Raw genomic sequence first — 26240 nt, forward strand, 5'->3', positions numbered from 1 at the left:
TGGTCTTTCAAAGTAAACCACACTCAAATTTCTTATTGGTCTTTCAGAGTAAACCACACTCAAATTTCTTATTGATCTTTCAGAATAAACCACACTCAAATCCAAAGAAGCAAAATTATGCTCGAATCAACTCACAAACCTCGTCTCACGGCACAAGGAGAACCAAATATATCTTGTCTCACGACACAAGAGAGCCGATTTTTTTTTTCCATCTTTGAGAGTCAAAGACACACCAACAATTTTATTTTGATCTCAATGCTTAGAAAAGCCACGCATGATGTAATGTATACATCAAGTCATCAACTCAAACTCTGCACCAACACTAACTTGCACAGCGGAATAAACTAAAAAAAAAAAATTGGTAATTTTTGCTAAAGGATCATCCCACCGGTGGGTTTAATTTTTAACCCACCGGTAGGGGGGAAATTTTTTATGAATGGTCCCAAGATTTAACCTGCTCTTGATACCATGATAAATTTTGAAACAATATGAAATGGGTGGTCTGGGCAACCCGAACAAGGAGGAGAAGAGTTTGGTCCACAAACAAGGCTTTGGAGCTTCCATACTAAAACCAATTGGCCATAGTAGGAGTAACTCCTCTACCTTATAAAGTGGAACCAACTCTCCTCTTTCTCCAATGTGGGACACTCACAAGTGGGCTACAATGGGTTTCAACACTCCCCCTCACTTGTGAGTGTCTTTAGAACTTAGAGCACACCAGAAGGTAAAATATAAATCCTCTTTGGGAATGAACATCCAATAGAGGCCCCTTAACCATTGGCTTGACAAATGTCCAGTTATAAACGGCCCAACAAACCTGGGCTCTGATACCATGACAAATTAGAGAGGAGCTAGAGAATAGAATGGCTTGTTTATTATTCATCAATAGGTGAGTATTTATACAAAACCTACGAACATAAAATAGGAAACAATATTCCTAAAAGATATACCATATAACCTAATGATATATTCTCTAAATAATATCTTAACATAAGATAATACTAAATATATTATTATCATAACAATATCTATACGGAAAATATATCACATATATTTTCCGATATATCATATCTCTAACAAAATCACCTATCCAAATTTTATGTTTTTTCTGAAGAATTTCAAGTATATAAGCTTGCCCCTTAAACCATCTCTCTTTTAATCAGGTATATTTTCTTTTTGCCATTCTTAATTATGCTATTTTATTCGATTGTAACATTAAAGATTTGTTTTATTCAACTTATTTTGACTTATTTTAATCAACTTGAGTTTAGACCACATAAGCTTTCATAAAGCGTCCGAAATATCGGAGGGACGAGGTGTTGCCGGATCAATAGGATCAAGGACATTATATGCACAAACATGATTTTCAAAAAATTCCATCCAATAAGAATATTGGACCTTTTTTTTATAATCTAGAGTTAACAGCATTGAATTCTTGATATTAGTATTCGTGAGTGCCGGGTGGAACTCGGTGGAGGGTGGAGGAGGAGGTGGTAGAGCGAGGAGGCGGGTTGTCACCGTCCTTCGTCATAGGCTCATAGCTAAGGCCTAAGGGGCGGTGATGTGTTCGGAATTGAAAGCGGAAACAAAATAATTAAACATAAAGAATGAGGATCGAAAATCTAAAGTTGTGATACGATAAAGATACAAAATATACATAAAATCTATCATAATTTGCGACAAATATTATCATGAATATAATATCTATCATATGTTTCTCAAAATTAAGCTTTTCAATTCTGTTATTCTATTCTACTATGCCACTAATTTTATGTTTGATATAAATACAGTCAAATTAGGTAATATGTATGTTTCAAAAAAAAAAATAAAAAAAAATAATATGTACTAGTATTATTTTAAGGTGAAAAGAATGAGCCTTAAGCTTTTTTCAATTTTTCTTTCAAAAAAAAAAAAAAAAAAGCTTTGTTCAATTTTATTGTTTATAAGTATGTACTAATTAATTAAGTATTATGTTTGATGTATAATACGTAGTAATATCTAATATCTAAAATCTAAATTAAGCCTTTCAATGTTGTTTTTTTGCTAGATTTTAACCTCAAAAAACATGGGATCTACTTCAAAGAAGCATGATGCAAGAGATAGGTTGAGTGAATTGCCTGATGAAATTCTGGTGCACATTCTTTCATTTCTGCCAATTTTAGATGCTGTTAGAACTTTGTCAATTCGCAGATTTGGTAATCTTTGGACTATGATTTCTTCCCTTGATTTTAAAGACTATGAATTTTTCAAAGCAGGGAATTGGCCTAATTTCATAATAGATTTTGATAAACAAATTCATTGCTTTACTAGTTTTGTTCGCAATGTACCCATGCTTCACAAAGGGATCCCGGTTGATAAATTCGTGCTTCATTTCAATGACATATATATGTATGACGATGATGATAAATCACTTATCACATACGTAAACTCATTGATGAGATTCGCAATAGATAGACAAGTCAAAGAAGTAGAAATTCAAATTGATGATACTAAGGAAGTTTATGATTCTAATTTACCTCAATGTATTTTTACTAGTCAGTATCTTGTTATGCTGAAATTTGCTCACTGTGAAATCAAGTGCCTAAGTAGAGTCCAAATGGGATCGCTAAGAAAATTATCACTTACCAATGTTAATGTGAGTAATGAGATGTTCGAGAAGATCATATCTGGATGCCCTACTTTACAAGAGTTGGTTATGAGGCATGTACATGTATTGGACGAGCTGCGAATTACTGCTCCAAACATTGAGAAGTTAGATCTTGAATACTGCAGTCGATGTGTGCTCGATTGCCCTAACCTGAAATTTCTAAATATTCATCTCATTAGTAGCAGAGAGTCAATTCTTCAAGTGGTTAATATTCCATCTGTTTGCCAAGTTTATATCCAATCTACTTTTCAAATTGATGAAATCGTGAGCAAGATTTGTACAGTTGAGGTTGTTAAATTTTCAGATGGGGCTTTTCAGGTGAGTTTCTCTGTTTCCACTAGAGCCTTACACTTCAATTGACATGATTTTAGAAGAAAGTAGAAATTAGATTATTGATGACATACTTCTCATTCTCATTCAGCAATCAAATTTCAAGGAGTTGGATATTCCACAAACTAGATGGAAGCGTTTACATATCGAGTCACAGCTTGATGAAGATCAGTTCATAGGTATTTTTAGAGTCTTGAATAGGTCACCTCACTTGGAAGAACTCATAGTAGGCTCATATTCACATCAGAATTTGTGGCGATATTTTGTAAGTGTATATATGATGCTTATTCAAAATCTATTATTGGCCTGACTTTCATGTAATATATAGTCTTTTTATTTAATAATGTACAGGGTAAAAGGCGTAAAACACATGAGCATCACGTACTTTCCGAAGAGCTCTCCTCCCCTTGTGTGATTCCACTGCTCAAATCTGTGACCATTCATGGCCACAAGGTACCTTGTCAGGGTCTGCTTCAACTAGCAGAATTTTTGCTTAAAAGTTGTGTTAACTTGGAAAAGATGGTAATTTTACCCACTACTTATAATTTGGGAGCAGTTGAAGAGATTAAGTTTGTGGGTCGGAGATATACTTAGGGGTGAGCAAAAATTCCGAGTACCCCGAAATTAAATTGGAACCGGTTAGGAACCGGTGGGTCCAGAGCTAGAATTGGACCTAGTGGTTCCAATGCCGGGTAATAAATTAATGAACCGGTTGCAACTGGTTCCAATTCCAATTCTTGATTTTTTGGACCCAGAACCGGTTGGGTACCCGGTTAACTAACATATGCTACACTAAATAAGTTTTTTTTTAAAATAAAATATTTATGTTAAATCTATTTAGTTACTCCGTAGTAAAATAAAAAAACTATTTTTAATACCTAACATAACTAAAATATCTTAATGTCGCATTAAATACAAGTGTTAAACGCTAAAAATGAAAATAAATTTAAATAAGTATTATAATTTATATTATATTTTAATAATTATTTACATAAATAGGTACCTGGAACCGGTACTCGGTGGTTCCAATTCCAAGTCCTAAATTTTAAGACCATGTTGAACCAATTCCAATTCCGGTTCCAAATTTTAGGACCCGGTTCCAACAAATTCCGAATTTGGGTCCTAAAATTCAAACCGGGTACCCGGTTTGATCACCCCTAGATATACTAGTTGCAGCTGCACCTTTATGCCTCAAGTCTTGATTTCGGCATTCATGTCAATGATGGTGGTTATTCTAGTGTTGCTAGACGATGCAGCCCGACGGTGGTGTTTGATGTGCCTATCGGTGGTGAGGATTTTACACATTCATTTAAAAATAAATGATGGTCACATAAAGTGGGACTAGGTGAAATTGCTGGTGTACTCTGGCCTGATTGGCATTTCTTTGATAGATAAGTGATAAATTTTTAAGTTTATAGCTGATCATATTAAGATTGTTAACTGTACTGATATTCTTAGGGCTGGATCCACGAGGTTATTAATACAGTTCCTTTGCTCTGAGGTTTTATTTTGTATCATGTTCGAAATTAGTTGTTGCATTACTGGTTCAAATTACACTATCAACCGGCTTTTTTTGATGGACTAGTGGCTGAGTGATGGTTGATTGATAGAAACCTTTTGAGCAATGTTGGGATCAAGTATAAAGTAGATAACATATGAAGAGCTATTTCTCAAAACTTCTTAGCAATTGAATCCATGTAGCAACAATGCAAAGATATCAACATTTGTTTGAATTGAGGGAGAGGTGTAGTTATAATAATAGTAGCACACCCTGGAATCAGAGGTCCAACTTGGGTTTGAATCTTTGTTGTAACAAAGGGAGGAGGTGGTAGGGGAGACAAATATTGATGTTTGAGTTGGGCCTTTTGTTTGGGGTGATAGTTATGTTGTGTGCATATGACAAATTTTAAGATGCACCATGGTGCACCTAGAAATAGGTGCACCACGCCTATACTTTTGAACAATTAGTAAAAAAAATTTGAACAATTGCAAATTTTGAACATGTAGTAGAAATATCTGAACATCGCAAGTTTTGAACATTTAGTTAAAAAATCTGAACAATTGCAATGCATCATGCCTATACTTTTGAACATTTAGTAAAAAGATCTAAACAATCGAGAATTTTGAACATTTAGTTAAAAAATCTGAACATCGCCATTTTTGAACATTTAGTAAAAAAAATCTGAACAATTGCAATGCAACACGCCTATAATTTTGAACTTTTAGTAAGAAAAAATGAACAATAACAAATTTTGAACATATAGGAAAAAAATCTGAACAATCGCAAATTTTGAATTATTACGAGTCAGACAAATTTTGAACTAAATCGAAATAATTCAATAGTTTTGTAATATAAACTGAACATTTAATGTATACAAAATGAACATTTCTCAATAAAATATGAACATAAAAATTGCATGTTTATGTTCAATTACTGTGACGTGTTCATATTTTTTTTACTAAATATTCATTTTTTGCAAAATGTTCAAAAGTATATTCGTGGTGCACCTATTTCTAGGTACACTATGGTGCACATAATACTAATTGGTGTGCATATAGCATGTTTTCTTACCATGTATCCGGGCTGAAGTTTTACAGAGCAAGTAGACCTTAAACTTGATGCGAAGAATCTAAGATGCTGAAATAATCTCACCAACATACGAACACACTCTAGGGGATCATGAACAACAACTAGTATAAAAAAGAGAGTGTATTTGGGAACTGGATGATTTAATAGCACGAGTTCTAAATAAAGAAGAAATAAACCAGAGGGACTACATATATATGGACAGAGATTTAACTTAATTTATACCATGCATAGAGTATACCCGATTATACATACCTGTGGTTGAGGTTAGTTTTAAAATACTAAAAATTTAAAAAAACAAATGTTTGAAGATTGAGCTCCATTATTTAAAAAGATTGATTTTCTAATTAAATACTCGTAAATTTACACATTACTCGTAATTTATTCATGCTCATAGCTTTCTAAAAAAAAAAAGTATTCATGCTCATAATTTATTATCACCTACCAAACGGGTTATTAATTAACCGTAAGCTGCAAGATTTAAAAGTCGTACCTAAATAACGAATAAATAAGGCAAAGGCTACGGGGGAAACTATATAACTAATCCAACTTAATTTTCGCTCTCCTTCAAAAACTAGCCTGAAATCCCTTCACTTGGTTTTTGCAGAAAAATCCAAATTTCACGTTTTTCTGATGAAATTCAAGTTTAAACCTTGGCTTCTAATTCCTTCTCTTTCATCTGGTAAATCGTCTTTTCTACGTTCTGAATTTGATATTTTTGTTTTCAATTTATTCTGTAATTTTGACCTAATTCTATTTTTGATGTATTATTCTCTGAATTTAGCTTCTTTTTTTTTTTTTTTTTTTTTTTTACAATAAAAATAAATAAAGTATTTAGCTATTCAATTATGCTATTCTATCATTTCAGGTTAATTTCGATGAGTTCATACAAAATAAGTTTTCAATTTTGTTATATTCCTCAATTATATCGCTTTCTTTGACTTAATTATATGTTTGATGTAAACACTCTCTTAATCTCTCATTTTGTTATTAACAGATGTAAACACTTAATTTCATCAATTTCCCTTTTAATTTTGTTATCCTACTCAATTACTTTGTATATCACTAATTTTGACCTAACTTTATATGTGATGTAATACTCTCTGAATTAAACCTTTTAATATTGTTATTCTATTCAATTAATTGATTTTATGTTTGATACTCTGAATTAAACCTTTTAATATTGTTATTCTATTCAATTAACTGATTTTGTTTGATGATAAAACTCTGATATTAACCTTTATGTTGTTTTCTAGATTATGACCTCAGAAAACATGGGATCGACTTCAAATACAAGTATTGCTTTTATGAAAAATGATGTAAGAGATAGGTTGAGTGAATTGCCTGATGATATACTGGTGCACATTCTTTCATTTCTGCCAATTGTAGATGCTGTTAGAACCGTCTCGATTCGCAGATTTGGTAATCTTTGGACTTTGGTTTCCTCCCTTGATTTTAAAGACACTGATTTTTTTAGAGCAAAAAATTGGCCTAATGCAGAAAGATGTTTTCGCTTTACCAATTTTTTGTGCAATGTGCTAAGGCTTCACAAAAAGAATCCCATTGATAAATTGCTGCTCCGTTTCTGTGAGACGAATGTGTGTGATATTTATGATACATTATTAATCACGGATTTGATTCATTGGATGAGATTAACAATGCAGAGACAAGTCAAGGAATTAGATGTTCGACTTGAATATGATGTTTATAATGAAGTTATACCTCACTGTGTCTTCAGAAATCCTTTTCTTGTTAAGCTGAAACTTTATCGCTGTCAAATTCAAGGGCCAAGTAGAGTCCAAATGGGATGACTAAGAAAATTATCACTTAACTATGTTAAGGTGAGTAATGAGATGTTCAAGCAAGTCGTATTTGGATGCCCTTCTTTACAAGAGTTGGTTCTGCATTATGCCTTTGACTTGGACGTGGTGCGATTTACTGCTCCAAACATTGAAAATTTACATGTTGAATCCGATCATATCAGTGTGCTTGATTGCCCCAACCTGAAGATTCTAAATGTTCACCTTTGTTGTAGAACAAGGTCAAATCTTCGAGTGGTTAATATTCCATCTGTTCGTGAAGTTCATATCCGATCTACTAACCAGTTTGATAAAATTGTGAACAATATTTGTAAAGCTGAGGTTGTCAAATTTTCAGAGGAAGCTTTTCGGGTGAGTTTCCCTGTTTTCACTAGACCTTACATGTTGGTTCGTTGATATTTAACTATGCAATCTCTTGTAGTAAAAAAATTTCCAATATTGTTGTCATGATGGTAGTCGATGCAACCATGAGTGAATCCTGTACAAAATCAATCTTGAATAGTATTTTAGAAATCTTGCCTTCTACTAATTATTGAATATTGATCATTACGTTATTGGTGTTGAGTTTATTTAATCATTCACTGGTTTTTATTGTGTACTAGTTAACTTGCTATGATCTTTCCTCAAATCCAAATTACATTGAGTTTAGAGATCCAATCAAGGATTTTTCTTTTCTTTTTCTTTTTGGCAATTAACACGATTCTGGTGCTTTATTGTTGAATGTGATCACATAATGCATTGGTCAACTTATTGGACAAAGTTAGATTACTGATAGCATACTTGTCATTCTCATTCAGCAATCAAATTTGAAGGAGTTAGATATTCCACAAACTAGATGGAAGCGTTTACATATTGAGTCACGACTTAATGAAGATCAGCTCATAGGTATATTGAGAGTCTTGAGAAGTTCAACTCAGTTGGAAGAACTCATAGTATTCTCAACTTCACGGAGGAATATGCAACGAGTTTCAGTATGTGTATTTTGTGCATCATGTTTATTTGAAATCTATTATTGGCAAGAGTTTCATTTAATAAAGTCTTTTAATTCAATAATGTACAGGGGAAAACACATGACCATCATTTGTTCTTCGAAGAGCTCTCTTCTCTTCGTGTGATTCCACAACTCAAATCTGTCACCCTGCACGGCCACAAGGTACTTTCTCAGGGTCTGCATCGACTAGCAGAATTTTTGCTTAAGAGTTGTGTCAACTTGGAAAAGATGGTAATGGTAGGAGTTGAGGAGCATAAGTTTGTGGAGCAAGTATGTAGCTTTCCAAGGGCCTCCGCAAATGCAAGGGTAATCTGTGAGTAGGAAGTATACAAGTAGCAGCTGCACCTTTGCACCTCAGTTTTTATTTTGGCATTCATATTAAAAATGGCGGTTATATTAGTTGAAGGCAGAAGTTGCGGCCTTAATAGCGCTGTTTGGTGTTGCTAGCAGTGATTATAATGATGGGTCACATTATCTTGTAGGACTTGTTGGTATAGCTGGTGTACTCTTGCCTGATTAGGATTTCTTTGGTAGAGGGATCTCTAAGTGGACTCAACCCTGAAACTTTGATGATTTTATTGATGTTTTAAGTTCTAGGTTCAAAGCTATGTGTTGTTTATTTTTCTTGCATACTACAGTCTCACAAAAAATAGGTTATGTGCTTCATGAAAAACAGGAGTGCCTTGATTGATTCAATTGCATGGTTATGCATTTATTGAATTCAAATTATTTTATAGATGTTGTGTGCCTTTTTATTACGGATTAATGAACTCTACTCAATTTCCATTTTAGGTTGTTTTTTGACATATTCATTTTACTTGTTCTCGAATAATACACTTGATTTTTTTTTCCTCAACTTTGACTATTTTTTATTGCTATTATATAAAATAAAATGCTAATAAATAATCTAACATACGAAGTATATCTTATCATTAATAAATAAAGCCAAATTTCATAGCCAGAGATATACTTCTAAAATTTCATATACACAAAATTATAAATTCTTATATGTGGTTGGCCACAGCCAGTCATCATAGGAGTTACTTCGTTGTGTAATAGGGATTACTTTATCAGTGTTAAAGGAGTTATTCCGTCAATGTTATATGGGCTATTTGTCAGTTTAATCAAGGTTATTTTGTTCTTTTATAAGTGGTCATACGGTGTGGTCAGCCACACGCAGGACAGAGGTGAGAATCAATAATATGATTTTTGATTGAATTTGGCTTTTGATCCTAGTTAGATATTTTTTTTAAGTGAGTTATTAATAATATGCTTCAAAGTTCAAATTATACTCCGTTAAAAGTGGTTGATCATATTGTATCAGAGTATCAGTAGTGCATAATCGACCTATATAATTTTGCATTGATATCTAAGTGTTTTCGTTTCTCCGATCCCTTTCCAATAGATATGTGTTTGAAATTTCTTCGTACTATCTTTTTAGGGTCTAAAGATTAATCTTTGGTTATTGATCATCATTTTCTTTGATTATGTTCTCTTTAAAGATATAGTTGAAACAAACCCGAAAGATTTTACATTATAATGTAAATACAGAGTTATATACTGCATCTTGTGATTATAGTTTCTTGATGTACTTAGGTGGTATTATTATCTAATGAGTGATATAATTTCTTTGATATTACGAGTAGCACTCATGCTGTTGTACACGAGTTGAAATTTATGAATTATGATGTTATGTTACGGGTTAAATTTTACATTATAATGTAAATGCAGAGTTATAAACTGCATCAATCTTGTGATTATAGTTTCTGAGTGGTTGGCGTAGTTAGGTGGTACTCTGTATTATTATATGAGTGATATAATTTCTTGGATGTTACGAGTAGTACTCGTGTTGTTGTACATGGGTTGATAATTATAAATTATGATGTTATGTTCCGGGTTAAATTTTATGTTTCCGGCCTGTATGTGTTTGTTACTTTGTTTCTTATTTGGTCTTCATGCTAATTTTTGTTCTTTATATTTGTAAGAACTTTGTATCAACTGTCAACATGGGCTGCACTTTGGATCTTGAAGCTATTGCATCGGAAGCTCATAATGCAGAGTATAATCAAATGGTAGATTCTTAGAGTTTGTTAATGAATATCTTAATTTTTTTCTTAATGCCTTAAAATACTTATGATTAATTGTTTCCTATTCTGCTGTTCTGTAGCGTTATGCAGCTGTCATTATGAGGATAAGGGGGCCAAAGACGAAAGCCCTAATATTTGCTTCTGGAAAGATGGTGAGCTTGTACCTTAGCTCTTCTTATATATAAAAATTTGTTAAAACGGGTTTTCTCTTTAAGATTTAGGGAAATTACCGTGTTAATTGATTTTGTGTTCACTTATACCGGCCGCCTGAATAAGTTGTCAGTTTGTCACTTGTCATGCTTGTTAAACCCAAGTATGATTCCATTTGATAGATATTGATTGTTTCGGATGAAAACAATGGGACCTTACCGAAGGTCCAGTGAAGTGGATGAAGACTTGTTCGGTCCAATAGATGCTGGGCCGAAGGTTTCCTGCACAGCAAAACACACGTAAACTGGCCTCGGGGGTGGATCCGAGGAAGACCCCTCGATGCCGAAGTCAAACAGTGTATTTAGAGAGAAAGCTATGCAAGAGATTTAGTGCTTGAGGCTTTTGTGTGTATATCATGAATGAATGAATTGAAGGCTTTTATACCTTGGCATGACAAAAGGAGGAGAATGACTGGGCCGGATTGAGTCATGGGCTGACCATGACAATTTGGACCAATTGACACATAGTTGACTTGGCTTGATTGGAGGCTTGGGCCTTGACCTAGGAGCATTGAATCATTTAATGACTAGGCCCAATTAGATAAATTGGACCCAAACAACTTGCCCCCCAGACCTGATTTGGAAGGATGACGGGTCGGGTTTGAATCCAATAAAAATGGAGGGAAGTAAATGATTTAATTAAATCAAAAGATTTAAATTTTTGAACAGTTATTAATTAAATAACTGTAATTTGGATAATTAATGGGAAATGGAGTGGATAGTGGGCGGTTAACCAAGTGAGAAAGTGTTTAACGGTTAATTAAGGAGGCATTTAAGAGAAGTTTAAACTTTTCGACCTTTGAGATTCTCCTTCCTGGAATTATAAGGTCTGATTCGCATTTTCGCCTCACTTCTTCACCAACTTACACTCGAATTCTCACATAAACCCACTTTTGCTTTGAATTTTTAGCGCAATATCCCCGAATCTGAGTTCGACACTCAAATCCGTCACTTCCGCTGACTTGACCGGCGTATTTTGGCCTATTTGAAGGTAAATTTCTTCGAGCTCTTTTGATTTTCTTGCCTTTTTTAGAGAATTCCTCTGTTTCCCACCTTTCTTCTTCGAATTTGGTTATGGCTCGAGGAAGAGGGCATCAACCAGGTCGACGGGGACAGGCTGGAGATCCCCGTGACCGCGCCGATGTTTGGAACGGGGAACGAGTCGGGGAAGACCCGGAGAGGGGAATTCCGGCCGTTCCTTTGAATGCCACGCCGCCTCAGCAGGACGCCGGGGCCGGCGAGGCGGAGCAGCCTGAACATAGAGAACGAGCTGGGCAGGCCGAAGATTTTCCCCCTGTGCTCTGGGACCTGCTCCCTGGGCATGCTGAATGGCAAGATGCCGAGGCTCTAGACGCCATGGTGAGAAATACTCCTTACTCTTGGTGGGTTCGGCACGCCGAAACCTACCGATTCGCCGAGCAAATTGAGTTGCACTACGACATTTTCGAAGAGGATGGGCATTGGTGCTGAATGCCCTCGCCGACTGACAGGATTCACCGTCCCCCTCCTGGATATATAGCGGTGTACACTCGGCAATTATAGTATGGGCTTCGGTTCCCCCTGGATCCCTTCGTCAGGGATATTTTAATAAAGTACAGGATTTCCCTGTGCCAATTAACACCCGTTAGTATTCGGCGGGTGATGACTTATCTTTGGGTGTGCCGGTTTTTTGCCGTTGAGCCGAATTTGCACTGCTTCCAAAGGATGCATCAACTAGTGCAGAACATCCAGAGCGTGTACGGCCAACACGGGTCTTCAGGCTGGTGGCGAATAGAGAGCCGCCCCCAATATCTGACTATGTGGCCGAACGATTCTTCGGATAAGGATTGGAGAGGTCAATGGGTCGTGGTGAGAGTTCCCGCTGATCCGGAGCACCCTTATTTTTTCGGAGCTCCCCGATACCTCTCCAGGCCCGATCCGAACATGCAGGATCTGGGCCCTGAAGACCCTGATGTCGCTCGTCACCACAGCTACGAGCAAATGAGCTTCTTCGGGAAGCAGAATAACCCTGGGGGAGTTGGCCGAATGAGATTTATCCCGGCCAGATGGCTTCCAGATAACCATTACGTCTTCCAAGAGAAGATGTTGGCGGTTGTCGGCCTCAGCCGAAAGTACAGGAATGGTAAGTATGTTCGGCTGGGGTCGAGGACATTATCTTGAAGCTACCTCGGGTATTGACTATAATCGGCTTGGGGTGAACGTCGAACAAGTCATTCTAGATCGGGCTCCGGCGATCACGGCTCCGAAGAACCGTCCATTGCATCTGCACGAAACGGGCCTTCAGATCGAGGTTGCCGCCGATTACACCAAGCAGAAGCCTTGTTGGGAAAAGTGGGATCCTTTGAGGCCTTTGCTCGCCGAGGAAATACTCGCCGCTCAGGCTGCCTGCCGGAGAGGTGACTAGGGCCATCAACTCCCTAGAGAGTGGTGAGGGTACCTCTAGGGCTGCCGAGGCCCAGCCGAAGACATTGGTAAGTCTTTCAGCAATTAAACTTGATAATTTAATTATTATTATTTTTTTTTTATTATTATTAATTTTTTTTTTTTTACTGATCCCTTCTTGCTCCCCCACTTCTACAGTCTGAGGGAGAGGGCAGAAGGAGAGAAGGAAAGAGTCCGGCATCGTCAGACGACCTTTTAGAGTTAGAAACTTCAGAATCTGACGATATGGACGATCAACCTCTGGAACAGAGGAAGAGGAGAAGGACGGGCCCAGCTGTTATGGGTCCGGGAGAGTTTACGCTGGGGCCGAGGCCCGGCATAGTAATAAGGGAACCGACTGCTGGACTGGGCAGGGTTCCGAGAAGTACAGGGGGTCCTCCGCCTCCGGTTCAGCCACCGCCGCCGATCCCGTCGCCGCCGAAGACTCCTCCAGCTGCTGACATGGAGGTGGACCAGCGGACTCCTGATCCGAAGGCGGGGGTTCCTGAAGGGGTTTCCAACAGGGGGAGCGCTGCTGAGCTCCCTGAGATTGAGATTGTTGAAGTAGCCGAGGAGGCGGCTACTGCTAAAGCCGAGGCCCCTAGGGGCTTCACTAAAGAGATCCAGCGGGAGGTTGACGCCTTGATTAGTCAACCTCTCGGCGGGGCTGAAGGGGTCCAGGTCGGAGGGGACCAGACTGAAGGAGGGGAAACGACTGAGCCCGAGAAAGCTGATGAAGTTCCGTCAACTTCGTTCCCCTCTTTCAAATCCTTGCAATCTGGGGACATGGGGTTCTCAGCCAAGAAGTGCTCTATCCCTGCTGGCGTTAGGGCCGAGATTTGGGGTAAGCACAAGAAAAGCGCTGAGGCTTATTTCGGCGGGTGCTCCGACTTATCTGAAATAGAGCAAGTCCGAGAATGATCTGTTCGGGCCACTGCTGGAATAGCCGAACCTGGTCCCTCAGTACCAGATCCTGCCCGAGACAACCAGAGGCTGCTGATGCAGGTATGCAACTTGCAACTAAATTCTGCACTTTCAGCGTCCCTAATTTATTCCATGTCACTTTTATTTGACTTAGATTTAATTTTGGTGCTGCAGGTTGTCTACAACCACACCATGACCTGTGAGATGATTGACACGCTCCAGGAAAGGGTGGACATTGCTGAAACAGAGGCAAAGCTTGCCCAATTGAAGCAAGAGAAAGCCGAGCACAGGGCTCAAGTTGTGATTGACTCCTTTGACACCTTCTGCGCTGAAATGGAGCGGGACATTCTGCCTCAAATAGATGAAGGTGAGGCCCTGCTCAATGCCTTCGGCGCGTTTGATGTTCCCAGCCTCAAGGCCAAGATCCAGCAAAAAATTGACACTGAGGTCAAATCTCAAGTGCTGGCCCGAGACGAGATATCTCGGGAGAAGATCAACATCACCTTGAGGCCTGCAAAGTGAGGGAGAAGGAACTGGTTGAGGCTGGGATTCAGCTGGAGTCTCAACGGCAGAGCATTACCGGTCTAGAGGTTCAGCTGAAGAGTCAGGAAGAGCGCTTCTCCCAGGCCCAAGCCCAGACTGAGCAGACTGAGCAGCGGCTTGTTGATGCCGAGGCCCAGTTGGAGAGACAACGAGAGTCTTCCCAGAAAGCCATGGAGGAAGTGCAGAAGAAGCTGGCCGATGCTGAGGCCCAGCTAGCCCTCAGGGTTTACACCCGGGAAGAGTACTTGACTGCCTACCTCAACGGTTATGGGGTAGCTCGGAGACTGGCTCTTCATGCTGCGCCTGGCTTGGTTTGGTATCAGTGTGAAGTCTGGGCTGAAGATCCCGCGGATCCTCATATGCAGCAAGCCAGTCAGGCTAAAGTTGACTTGTTGGCTCGCCTCCAGGCCGAGGATGCTGAGATGAGGGAAGCTGAGCTGAAAGAGGCTGAGGTGAAGGAAGCTGAAGTCCAGGCTTCAGTTCGACCTGCTTCCTCTGCAGCTGGGGCTGATGCCGCGCTGGATTCCACCCCCATAGGGATGCCAGACCCTCCAGCTGAAGCCTAGGGATTCGGGCAGTCGTCTTCAGAATCTTGCGGATCAACGTGCTCTTAGAATGAAAGATGCCGCTTTCTGACTGTTTTTTGCCTGTTTTTGCTTCAGCTTGCCTCAGTGTACAAACTATTTCTTTTTGCCTTGTACGCATTTCGGCAGCTGTTATTTTCCGCTTGTGGGCAGCTGCCGATATAATCTTTTAGTTTATTTGAACACTTAAACTTTGTGGCTCGTTACAAGAGCGTGATTTCATCAATCTGATACTTTTTCTTCAATTGCTTTGTCTTATCTTGAATGCTTTACTGTTTCTGAACTTGAGAAATTTCGCAAAAATTTGCTAAGTACGCAGCTTTCGGCTTGAAGAAATTTGCTAAGTACACAGCTTTCGGCTTGAAGAATTCTGCAGAAGATAAACCTGCACTGATAGTGCCTCTTGCTCCCCCAGAAATCTGAAGACTCAAGTCTTTGGATTGCTGAGTTGGGTATTGTTTCTTTAACTTTCAGAAAGAGCTGAATAAAAAATTTCTAACAGCTGCTGTTATCCTTGATTTTCTGTCTATCTTTTGAAATGGATATCCGAAACACAAGGCCAACTGAAGGCAATGTTTCGGATAATGGCTTTCTGGGGTACAAGGCTCAGTTAAGGCAATATCCCAGATTTGTCCATGGACTCATGTCTTTAGAGAACAAGTCTTACTGAAGTTTGACTTCAGTTGAAAGACCAGAGTTCTTAAAAAAGACGAGTTTGTCAGCAATCTGAAACCCAGTTACCCAAAGGCGAAGGTTTCAGACGAGGCTGAATAAAAACCCTTAAAGAGTAGATAGAATAAAGAAAACTTGAAAGAATAAAAAGTTGCAAATAATTATAGAAATGGTGGCTATGAGGCCTCTCACTAATGATTCAAAATGTACTTACAAAGATTGTTCTGCCCCGAAGGGTTTACACATGATATTTCTTAAGTACATCAGCATTCCAGTGATTTTTCAGCTCAGTTCCATCTAACTGACGAAGTCGGTATGTCCCTGGCTGAAGCTCATCATAGATTTCATAGGGTCCCTCCCATGCATCTAAAAGTTTCCCATGGATTCGGCCTTTCTGAACTGCAGCAGCATTCCGAAGGACAAGGTCTCCAATTTTGAGAGGCCTTGCCTGGACCCTTCGGTTGTAAAATTTGTTGATTCTCTACTTATAAGCAGTCATTCTGTCTCGGGCTGAGTCCCTTACTTCATCGAGGAAATCGAGAGATTCCTTCATAAGTTGCTCATTCTCAGCCGAGAAGTGGTGCACTCGTAAACTTTCAGAGCCGATTTCCACTGGATGAACGGCTTCGGCGCCATACACCAGCTCAAAAGGTGAATAGCCCGTTGCCTCTTTTTCAGTCGTCCGAAGCGACCAGAGGGTTCCTGGGAGCTCCTCTATCCACTTGGACTTTTGATCTTCAACCCTTTTCTTCAAAGCATTGAGGATTTGTTTATTTGCAGCTTCAGCTTGGCCATTACTTTGTGGATGACACACTGCTGAATATGCCAATTTGATGCCGAATTGATCTGTGTACCGCCTCAGCGGTAGATTATCAAATTGCCTCCCATGATCGAAGACAAAGACCTTCGGATTACCGAAGCGGGTAATAATGTTCTGCCAGATAAATTTCCTGACAGTTTGTTCTGTGATATTCGAAGCTGCTTCAGCCTCAATCCATTTGCTGAAATAGTCGATGCCGACTATTAACCATCTTTTTTGGTAAGGTGCATCTGGAAAGGGTCCCAAAATATCCAGCCCCCATTGGGCAAATGGGAGTGGATTAAGGATCGGCTGAAGGTTTCTAGCTGGCTGATGGATGAGTGGTGCAAATTTTTGACATTTTTCACATTTTCAGAGCAGCTTCTTAGCATCTGAGATCATGGTGGGTCAGTAATATCCGGCCCTCAATGCCTTGTGGGCTAAGGTCCTTCCCCCGATGTGGTTCCCACAGATGTCGAGGTGAATCTCCCGAAGGATGTAATCTGCATCTGTTGGTCCCACGCATTTCAGCAATGGGGCTGAGAAGGACTTTTTCAGAAGCTCCCCTCTGAAGACGATGAACCTTGAGCTGGTTCTCTTCAGTTTGGAGGCCAAAATTCTATCTTCGGGAATTTCTCCCCGAAGCTTAAAAGTTAGGATGGGATCCATCCAGTTGGGCTCTGGGTCAGCGCAGCACACTTCAGGTGCTTCGTCGATACTTCTTTCTCGGCGCACTTCTACATATACAGATCTGTTCAGCTCAGTGAGAGTTGAACTGGCAAGTTTGGAGAGTGCATCGGCTTTAGCATTCTGACCCCTTGGGATCAGTTGAACTTCAAAAGTTCTCAGCTTTGCAATGACTGATTTGATCTTGGCAAGATAGGCTATCATGGAGGGCTCTTTAGCCTCGTAGCTGCCACCGATCTGATAGGAAACTAGCTGAGAGTCTGTCTTTAGGCAGACATGTTCGGCTTCCAGGGAGATGCACAATTCTAGGCCAGCGATTGCTGCCTCATATTCAGCTTCGTTGTTCGAAGCCTTGAAAGAAAATTTTAGTGCATACTCAAAGGATTTGCCTTCGGGAGAGGTTATCACTACCCCTGCCCCCGAACCATTTACGGTGAAGGATCCATCCGTAAACACGGTCCAGATTTTCTTTTCATCGTCTAGCGTCTCTTGGTACGAGAATTCGGCCAAGAAGTCCGCTAGAGCTTGAGCCTTGATGGCTGCTCTCGGCTGGTAGCTGATGCTGAATTCGGTGAGCTCGAAAGCCCACTTGGCCAGCCTACCAGATTTTTCAACTTTGCCGAGAACTTTTTCCAGCGGCTGATCAGTTAAGACCACTATCTGATGGCAATCAAAATAGGGCCTCAGCTTCCGATCAGCTACCACTACTGCAAAGGCGACTTTCTCGAGTAGAGGGTAGCGAGTCTCGACATCCGTCAGAGTGTGACTGACGAAGTAGATCGGTTGCTGAATTTTATTTTCTTCCCTCAGCAGCACTGCACTAATGGTGGCTGGGCTGACAGCCACGTACAGATACAAAGTTTCTCCCTCTGCTGGGCTAGCCAGTGTTGGGAGTTGAGTCAAATGCTCCCGAAGCAGCTTGAAGGCTTCTTTTTGCTCTTCTTCCTAAACGAGCTCTTTTGTTTTTGGGAGTTTCAGGGCTTTGAAGAAAGGTAACCCTTTGTCCGAAGCTCTGGAAATGAACCTCGAGAGGGCTGCCATTCTTCCGGTGAGCCGCTGAACATTCCTCTTTGTTTTCGGCTCAGGAAGATCGAGCGCTGCTTTGACTTTGGAGGGATTGGCATCAATCCCCCTCTTGTTGACCATGAACCCAAGGAATTTCCCTGACTTCACGCCGAAGACACACTTCTTCGTATTCAGCTTCATTTGATGTTTTCTTAAGGTGGCAAAGACTTCAGCCAGGTCCTCAACATGGTCTTCAAATTTTTTGCTTTTGACGATTGAATCGTCGGCCTTTTTGATCGGCAAAAACTTGATCCATTAGCCTTTGATAAGTTGCCCCCGCATTTTTCAATCCGAAGGGCATCATTTTATAATTGTACACCCCGGCGTTCGTGACGAATGTCGTCTTTGCTCGGTCGTCGGGGTGCATGAAGATCTGATGATACCCCGAGAATGCGTCCATGAAACTAAGCAAGGCATGGCCACTTGTCGAGTCGACTAGCTGATCGATACTCGGCAAGGGATAGAAATCTTCCGGACAAGCCTTGTTTAGGTCCGTGAAGTCAACGCACATTCTCCAGGTACCATTGGCCTTCTGAACCACCACCACATTTGCCAGCCATTCTGGATATTGACAAGGCTCGATGAAGCCTGCATCCAGCAGCTTTTTGACCTCGGCTGCGATGTCTCGGTTCTTATTTGCGGAATAATTCCGCTTCTTTTGCTTAACTGGCCGACACGTTGGGTCGACGTTAAGCTTATGGGAGATGAGGTCTGGACTTATCCCAGGCATGTCAGCTGCCGAGAAAGCAAACACATCTCTGTTGTCCCGAAGGAGTTGAATAAGTTCACCACGGGTGCTCGGATCAAGGTCCATCCCGATTGTTACACATTTCTCAGCGTCTCCTTCGGTCAACTCAACCGTTTCAGTCTGCTGGTCCATTGTTGATGGGCTGGACTCTTCATAATCTGGCCTGCTGTCTATGTCAGCAGGCGTCCCAGACTTTTTCTTTTTCGGCTGGCTCCCTGAGTCTTTCGGCTCAGATGAAGAGCCAACCCTTTCTTTTTCTGGCCCTTTTTCTCTGGGCACAGAACCTTGGGCCGAAGCACTTAAACCTTTCGGCTTTTTTGTACTCGACTCTCTTTCTTTTTCTTTCTCCTCATCTCCATCGTCGTCATCTGGGCGACTAGTGGATGGCTTGAGGTAGTTGCACCTTCGGGCGTCCTTTTGGCTGTCCTGGATCCTTTCGGGGAAGCCGGCGTCTGAAACATAGATCATCAGCTGATGATATGTTGAGACGACCCCTTGGATCTCGTGAATTATAGGTCTCCCCAAGATCACGTTGTACACTGAAGGAGCGTCGATGACCAAAAATTCGGTCATGACGTTCCTAGCTGCTTCATCGCAGCCGATGGTGACAGGAAGCAGAACCTTCCCATCAGGATAAGTTGAAGCCCCATTGAATCCAGATACTGGGTAGGATACCGGCGTGAGGTGCTTAGGCTTCAGCTTGATTTGATTATAGGCCTTTCGGAACAAAATATTTGCTCCGCTACCACCGTCAATTAGAACTTTGCTGACGTCGTGGTTGGCCACCGTGGCGATGATCACCAACGGGTCCTCATGAGGGAATGTTACCCCCCGGCAGTCAGCGGCTGTGAACGTCATCTTCGGCGCCGGGGACTGAGGAGGCTGCATGCTAGCGTTGTTCACCTGGTGGGTCAGAGCCCTAAGGTGCCGCTTGTGTTCCCTCCGAGAACATATTCCTCCCGAGATAACATTGATTGGAGGGAATTTTCCCTCCGCATTTTTACTATTCTTCCGGGGGAAGTCAAGGTCCTGCCGAGAGTCTTTTTCAGACTTCTCGGCCTCTTTTTTCTCGCGGTGATCCGCGATGTATTTTTTCAAGTATCCCTTCCGGACCATGTCTTCGATCTGGTCCTTCAGCTGGATACACTCTTCAGTGTTATGTCCCGGGGATTCGTGGAACTCACACCACTGATTTTTGTTTTTGCGCTGATACCACTCGGGGAGTGGTCTCGGCTTCCTATAACTCTGCTCTTCCTTCGTCACGCTGTAGATCTTAGTGCGTGGAAGGGCTAGTGGAGTATAAGACTCGTATCTGCCTGCGTACGGGGCAGATTTTTCCTTCTTCGGCTCGTTGGCCGAAGACTGCTCCGAGGCTTTCGCCTTTCCTTTCGTCTTCTGGCCTTGGCCTTCAGACGGTTGCTTTTGCTTCCCATTCCCAGCTTGGAGTTGGGATTTTGTTTTGTTCCACTCTTCGGCTCGGATGAATTTATCCGAGGCATTCAGAGCCTCCTCCAAGGTCTGCGGGGTGTGCATGACCATGAAGTCTAAGAACTTTCCGGGCTGAAGGCCGTTCTGCATTGCAAAAACTGCCATCCCTTGGTCCAGCTGAGACACGCTGGATGACTCGTTGCTGAAACGGGTCAGGTAGTCCCGGAGACTCTCGGTCTCCCCTTGCTGCAGGCCCATGAGCTCAGCAGTGGTCTTCTCTCGGCGGTTTGCCATGGAGAATTTGCTTTTAAACTTGTTGGAAAGGTCGTCCCACCCCGTTATAGAGCCTTACTTTACTCCCTTGGAGATCCACGCTTGCGCGATCCCCTTGAGAGTGGTGGGAAAATATTTGCACCAGGTCGCTTCGGACCTTGGGCAGAGATGCATGTGCCCCTCGTAGGAGGCAATATGGTCCTTCGGATCTGAAGTCCCATCATATGTAATGTGTGACGGTATTTTAACCGTCGGCACGTGCTCTTTCAGAATCCATTGCTCGAATGGGGAACTGGTAGGTAGCATAACGGCGTTACCTTTGTTCCGGGCCGAAGGGACCGCGCTCTACCCTTTTAGAGAGGTAGGAGTGGGTTTCGTCCCTGGCTGGGAAGTTTGGGCCTCGGCTACAGGGAACGAGAGGCGGCTGTGCACGCTCGGCTCCCTGCCGCCGAGTCGGTCGAGTACGCTTCGGCGAACAGTCTCAGGTCGCTCTCGGTGGGCAGATTCCGGCCGAGAGGCTGAGTTGCTGCTCTTGTGCGTTTCTGGCCGAGAGGTTGAGGATCCTTTGAAAAATTGAGGGTTCTTTTTCCTCTCTCTTTCAGTTCTCCAAGTATCCTTTTCCCACTCTTCCGGCTCCCGTAAAGAGGGAGGCTTCCCCCCATCATGGTCTAGCTTCCTCCGCTGATGCCTGGTATGCGGAGGAGTTCGATCACGAGGTGGAGGCATATTTTGTGCCCTTATTGCCTCCATGAGCATCGCCAGCGCTCTCGCCACTTCTTCCGAGCTGGGCCCCGTCAAAGGGGTCCTTGGCTGAGCGTGAGAGTGAGAGCGGATGGTCAAAGGTTGGCTTTCTGGCACTGAATGAGTCCTATGATCGGACCGACTTTTGTTAGACCGAGGGGGACTCGGTCTATGGTGAGAATTGTGAATTACGGGAGAAAGGGAATCCTCCCGGTATGATCCTCCCCCCGAACTGGCACCCTTCGAAGAGTTCCTGTTCGGCGAAGGTGATGGTGTATGAGTTTTAGGCCTTTCGCCTACTCCTTGACGTAGACTTTTGTTCTTGCGGTTCTTAGCCATTGCTACTAAGATGATTGCAAGATGATTTTGATTGGCTTAAAGATTTTTTGAAAGTCTTCCCCACAGACGGCGCCAAATTGTTTCGGATGAAAACAATGGGACCTTGCCGAAGGTCCAGTGAAGTGGATGAAGACTTGTCCGGTCCAATAGATGTTGGGCCGAAGGTTTCCTGCACAGCAAAACACACGTAAACTGGCCTCGGGGGTGGATCCGAGGAAGACCCCTCGATGCCGAAGTCAAACAGTGTATTTAGAGAGAAAGCTATGCAAGAGATTTAGTGCTTGAGGCTTTTGTGTGTATATCATGAATGAATGAATTGAAGGCTTTTATACCTTGGCATGACAAAAGGAGGAGAATGACTGGGCCGGATTGAGTCATGGGCTGACCATGACAATTTGGACCAATTGACACATAGTTGACTTGGCTTGATTGGAGGCTTGGGTCTTGACCTTGGAGCATTGAATCATTTAATGACTAGGCCCAATTAGATAAATTGGACCCAAACATTGATTATTAGAAATTTTGTAAAAGGGTCGTCTTTGAGTGTTTTTTTTATTCAATGTGTGTTCGTTCACTGATGATTATCTGCCAATCTAGATTTGCACTGGAGCTAAGAGCGAGAAGGACTCCAAACTAGCTGCTCTTAAGGTAAGTAGTCATTGTTCTGTTGTGCAGATGAGAGGTTGTTCTATTTTATTTTTGTTTGAAACAAGGTTGTTCCATTTTTGCTTCAAAAAAAAAAAAAAAAAAAAAAGTTGTTCCATTTTCGTGCTACTTGACTATTTCATTTTCTTGATGTTCGATTACTGTATCTCATGTGTTATTCTCTCTTACAGTATGTTCGAATTATTCAGAAGCTGGGGTTTCCAGCCAAATTCAAGGTTCTCTTATTTGCTTTGTTCATTCATACTTTTGCTTTTGTAAGAAATCTTTCTTTCCAGAAATCTCACGCTTCAATTGCCTTTCGCAGAATTTCAGAATTCACAACAGAGTTGCATCTTCTGGTGCAGGACTTCCTATCATACGGAGTAATATGTAATTAGAAATAAAGATAACAGTGGATATATAGCTAGACAGTGGATAGATGAAACTATTCTTTTTTATTTTATTTTTGGCAATTTTCTTTGATACTTATTTGATGGTGCTCTGATTGGATCATCATTATGTTTGATTTTTTTACCAAATTTATACATTACGAAGTAGAACTAGACACTAACATTTGCAGACTTATGATTCAAAACCTTTTGTGTGCCCCGGGTGTACAGTAATTTATTGTACATCAGCAATTCTCACACGCTTGCCACTAATAAATTCATTATCCCCAATACTCTGTATTATTCTCTCTCCTCTCTCTCTTCCAACAAACTGCCAAATTTACGACCACATTCAACCTCAAATTACAATAAGGTTGTTGTTAGGATGATCTCTCGTAGAGTTTTGCTTCCTTTGATCTATATTTCTCAGTCTGCAATTGATTTTTTTCGTTTTATCAAATTTCGAACCCTAACATTTTTAAATTGTTCTTTTTTTTTTTGTGCTACATTCTTAAATTGTGATATTTCGCTCTCAAATTTTTCTGATTTAGGTTTCTAATTGATATTCAGATCAAATTTCCGAGCCTTCATAACTTTGGATTTAGAGAACGAGTGAAGTATCAGTCGAAAAATCAGGTATTTTTTTCCATTTTAAAATCAAATTTTCATTTTTATGTATAAAAATTACCCTTTTTACCCACAAAAGTTACCCTTTTTATCTATAAAAGTTACCCTTTTTATCTATAAAAGTTACCCTTTTTACCCACAAAAGTTACCCTTTTTATGTATAAAAGTTACCTTTTATCTATAAAAGTTACCCTTTTTACCCACAAAAGTTAACCTTTTCGTGCATAAAAGTTACCTTTTCTACCCACAAAAGTTACCCTTTTTACCCACAAAAGTTACCCTTTTTATCTATAAAAGTTACCCTTTTTACCCACAAAAGTTACCCCTTTTTATGTATAAAAGTTACCCTTTTATCTATAAAAGTTACCCTTTTTACCCACAAAAGTTACCCTTTTCGTGCATAAAAGTTACCTTTTCTACCCACAAAAGGTACCCTTTTTATACATAAAAGTTACCCTTTTACCCATGGAAGGTACCCTTTTCATGCATAAAAGTTACCCTTTTTTTCTTCTTCTGCTTCCTTTGCAACGTTTCTTCTTTCCTCAGCATCTTTCTTTTTCTTCTTTTTCTTTGCAATTGCAGCCTTTTTTCAATTGCATTAACATAATCAACATTTTGAAAAAATCATAAAAAAATTAATAAAACACACCTTCATCTTCTGACGACTTCTTTGTACTCTTCTTCTTCACCATTGTAGAATCAAATAAAAAACAAAGAACAAAAACAAAATAAAAAAACCTAAAAATCGAAGAATCAAAACAACTAAAACAAACAAAAATCTCATAAAATTAAGTAAACAAACTTAAATTTGCAAATAACAACTTCATAAGTGAAAGAGAAGAGAGATAATCGTTGTTGAAGAAACATAAACCAGGTTGAATGGAGATAGAATTGCCAATTGAGGAAGAAAGAAGAGAGAGAAAGAACTTTCTGAATGAATGAGAAAGAGAGAGAGAGAGAAAATATTGGTTTTTATTTGTAGGCAATGAAGCTTGGCACGTGTGAATCAAGATCGAAACAAAATTGTTTATGTTTAGAGAGCCGATTTACACTAATTTAGTGTAAATCGGATGTTATTAAACATTGTTACTTATGATTTATACTCATTCATTTAAGAAATATTGTTATCTGGGTTGAAATTCAGAAGTGCTTTGTAACTGACACATGTGCCAAAGCTAACTAACCATATGCAAGAAATAAATAAATATCGAGGAATGAGGATAAATAAATAAACTAACTCAAAAAAAAAATTATTGTAAATTACTGAATTTTACATATTATATCAATTTTTAACAAATTGAGTTTTACAAAAAATTGAGTAAGCAATTTTTTTTTTTCCCGAATCTAGTTCATAATTAATTTAAATCCCAAAATTATATATATTATAGCCAAATCAATTTCAATTTAAAGATAGGCCATAAAAATCTATACTACAACCAAATAGTAAGTAAAGTTCCATCTTACATAGTTACATGTTAAAAAAAACATTTTAAAAGCCGAAAGTAATACAAGTAACATATTACAAGCATATGGTACCATTAATCTATTACATTAACTTTATGATTTATTTTTTCACTTTATTGAGAAGTTTCAGGGGAAAAAAATTAAAAATTGGTTGCACGCATATAAATATATAAATAGAAGAAAAAAAAATAAGTAAAATTATTAAAAAGGCGATAACTTAAGACCGGTTATTAATAAACAATCAAAGACGGCACCGGTTATTATAGATAACCTATCTCTTTGATATTGCTTAGTAATGTTGGTAATATACCTGTTGATTCCAATAACAAAATAGAGAAGATGAAAGGAAAAATACTTGATTGAAAATCTTTTACTCACAGTCGCGCCGTGGAACAATAATCCACTGCCTTAAAAGCGAAATACGCCACCACCGGTACAAGTTTCCTAGTGACGCACGCCCCCCAAGTTTAACGCAACTCTCTTCATAATTCGTGCACCCGAACCCGAAGAGTGGAATTGCTCAAGAACTGTTCAGATCTCAAAGGGTAGGTTCGTATTTTAGGTTTTTAATATGAATGATGAAAACATGAAAGGCAATGCTCATATTTATATGTGTCCTGAAATTAGGAGACAAATAAAATAAACCGACCAAGGAAAAAGGCGGGCCCGATCGGGGGCAAGATGAAGTTTTCCAGACCTGGCGTCGCGCCCGATCGGGCGATCTAGAAAACCCACCTCGGGTGAGCAATCGGGCGAGAGTCGCTCGATCAGGCTCGTCAAAACTCAACTCCGTCGTCCGGTCGAGCGAAAGCCGCCTGATCGGGCGCGAGAGCCCTCCTATTTTCCTTAGCCAACTCCGCCCGGTCAGGCGAACCATCGCCCGATCGGGCGCGAGAATCCGTTTGCATTACCATTTCCAACAAGTAACAATATCAAAGAGAGAGATTGGTTATATATAAATAACCATTTTTTTTTTTTGGCTGGTGATGCACGTGCACCACTGTGCACATGGGTCAAGTTCGAGTTTGATTATATTTTAGGTTGCACTAAATAAGGGCTTGTTCTCTTTAACTAGTTCAGTTCAGTTTTTAATTTCCTTCTCTCATAAAATATTCACTTCAACTTAGTTCAATAAATCAGAAGAGGCCCTAACTATCCCGATGAGATAATATCAATTATAATTTTTTTAAAAAAAACAATAAATGGGACAAATTGGGTTG

The 26240-nt window shown here is 40.2% G+C and overlaps 1 protein-coding gene across 1 annotated transcript; it reads left to right on the forward strand.

Moving 5' to 3' along the window:
• Positions 1–5643: 5643 nt before the first annotated feature.
• LOC110706584 lies at positions 5644–9111 on the forward strand. The gene is made up of 4 exons (XM_021884513.1): positions 5644–6246; positions 6821–7735; positions 8182–8355; positions 8445–9111. Exons 2-4 carry the CDS (start codon positions 7418–7420, stop codon positions 8694–8696), a joined length of 744 nt encoding a protein of 247 aa, XP_021740205.1. The 5' UTR covers positions 5644–6246; positions 6821–7417; the 3' UTR covers positions 8697–9111.
• Positions 9112–26240: the final 17129 nt, after the last annotated feature.

This window comes from Chenopodium quinoa, unplaced genomic scaffold, assembly GCF_001683475.1.
Source record: "Chenopodium quinoa cultivar QQ74 unplaced genomic scaffold, ASM168347v1, whole genome shotgun sequence".
Classification (NCBI taxonomy): Eukaryota; Viridiplantae; Streptophyta; class Magnoliopsida; order Caryophyllales; family Amaranthaceae; genus Chenopodium; species Chenopodium quinoa.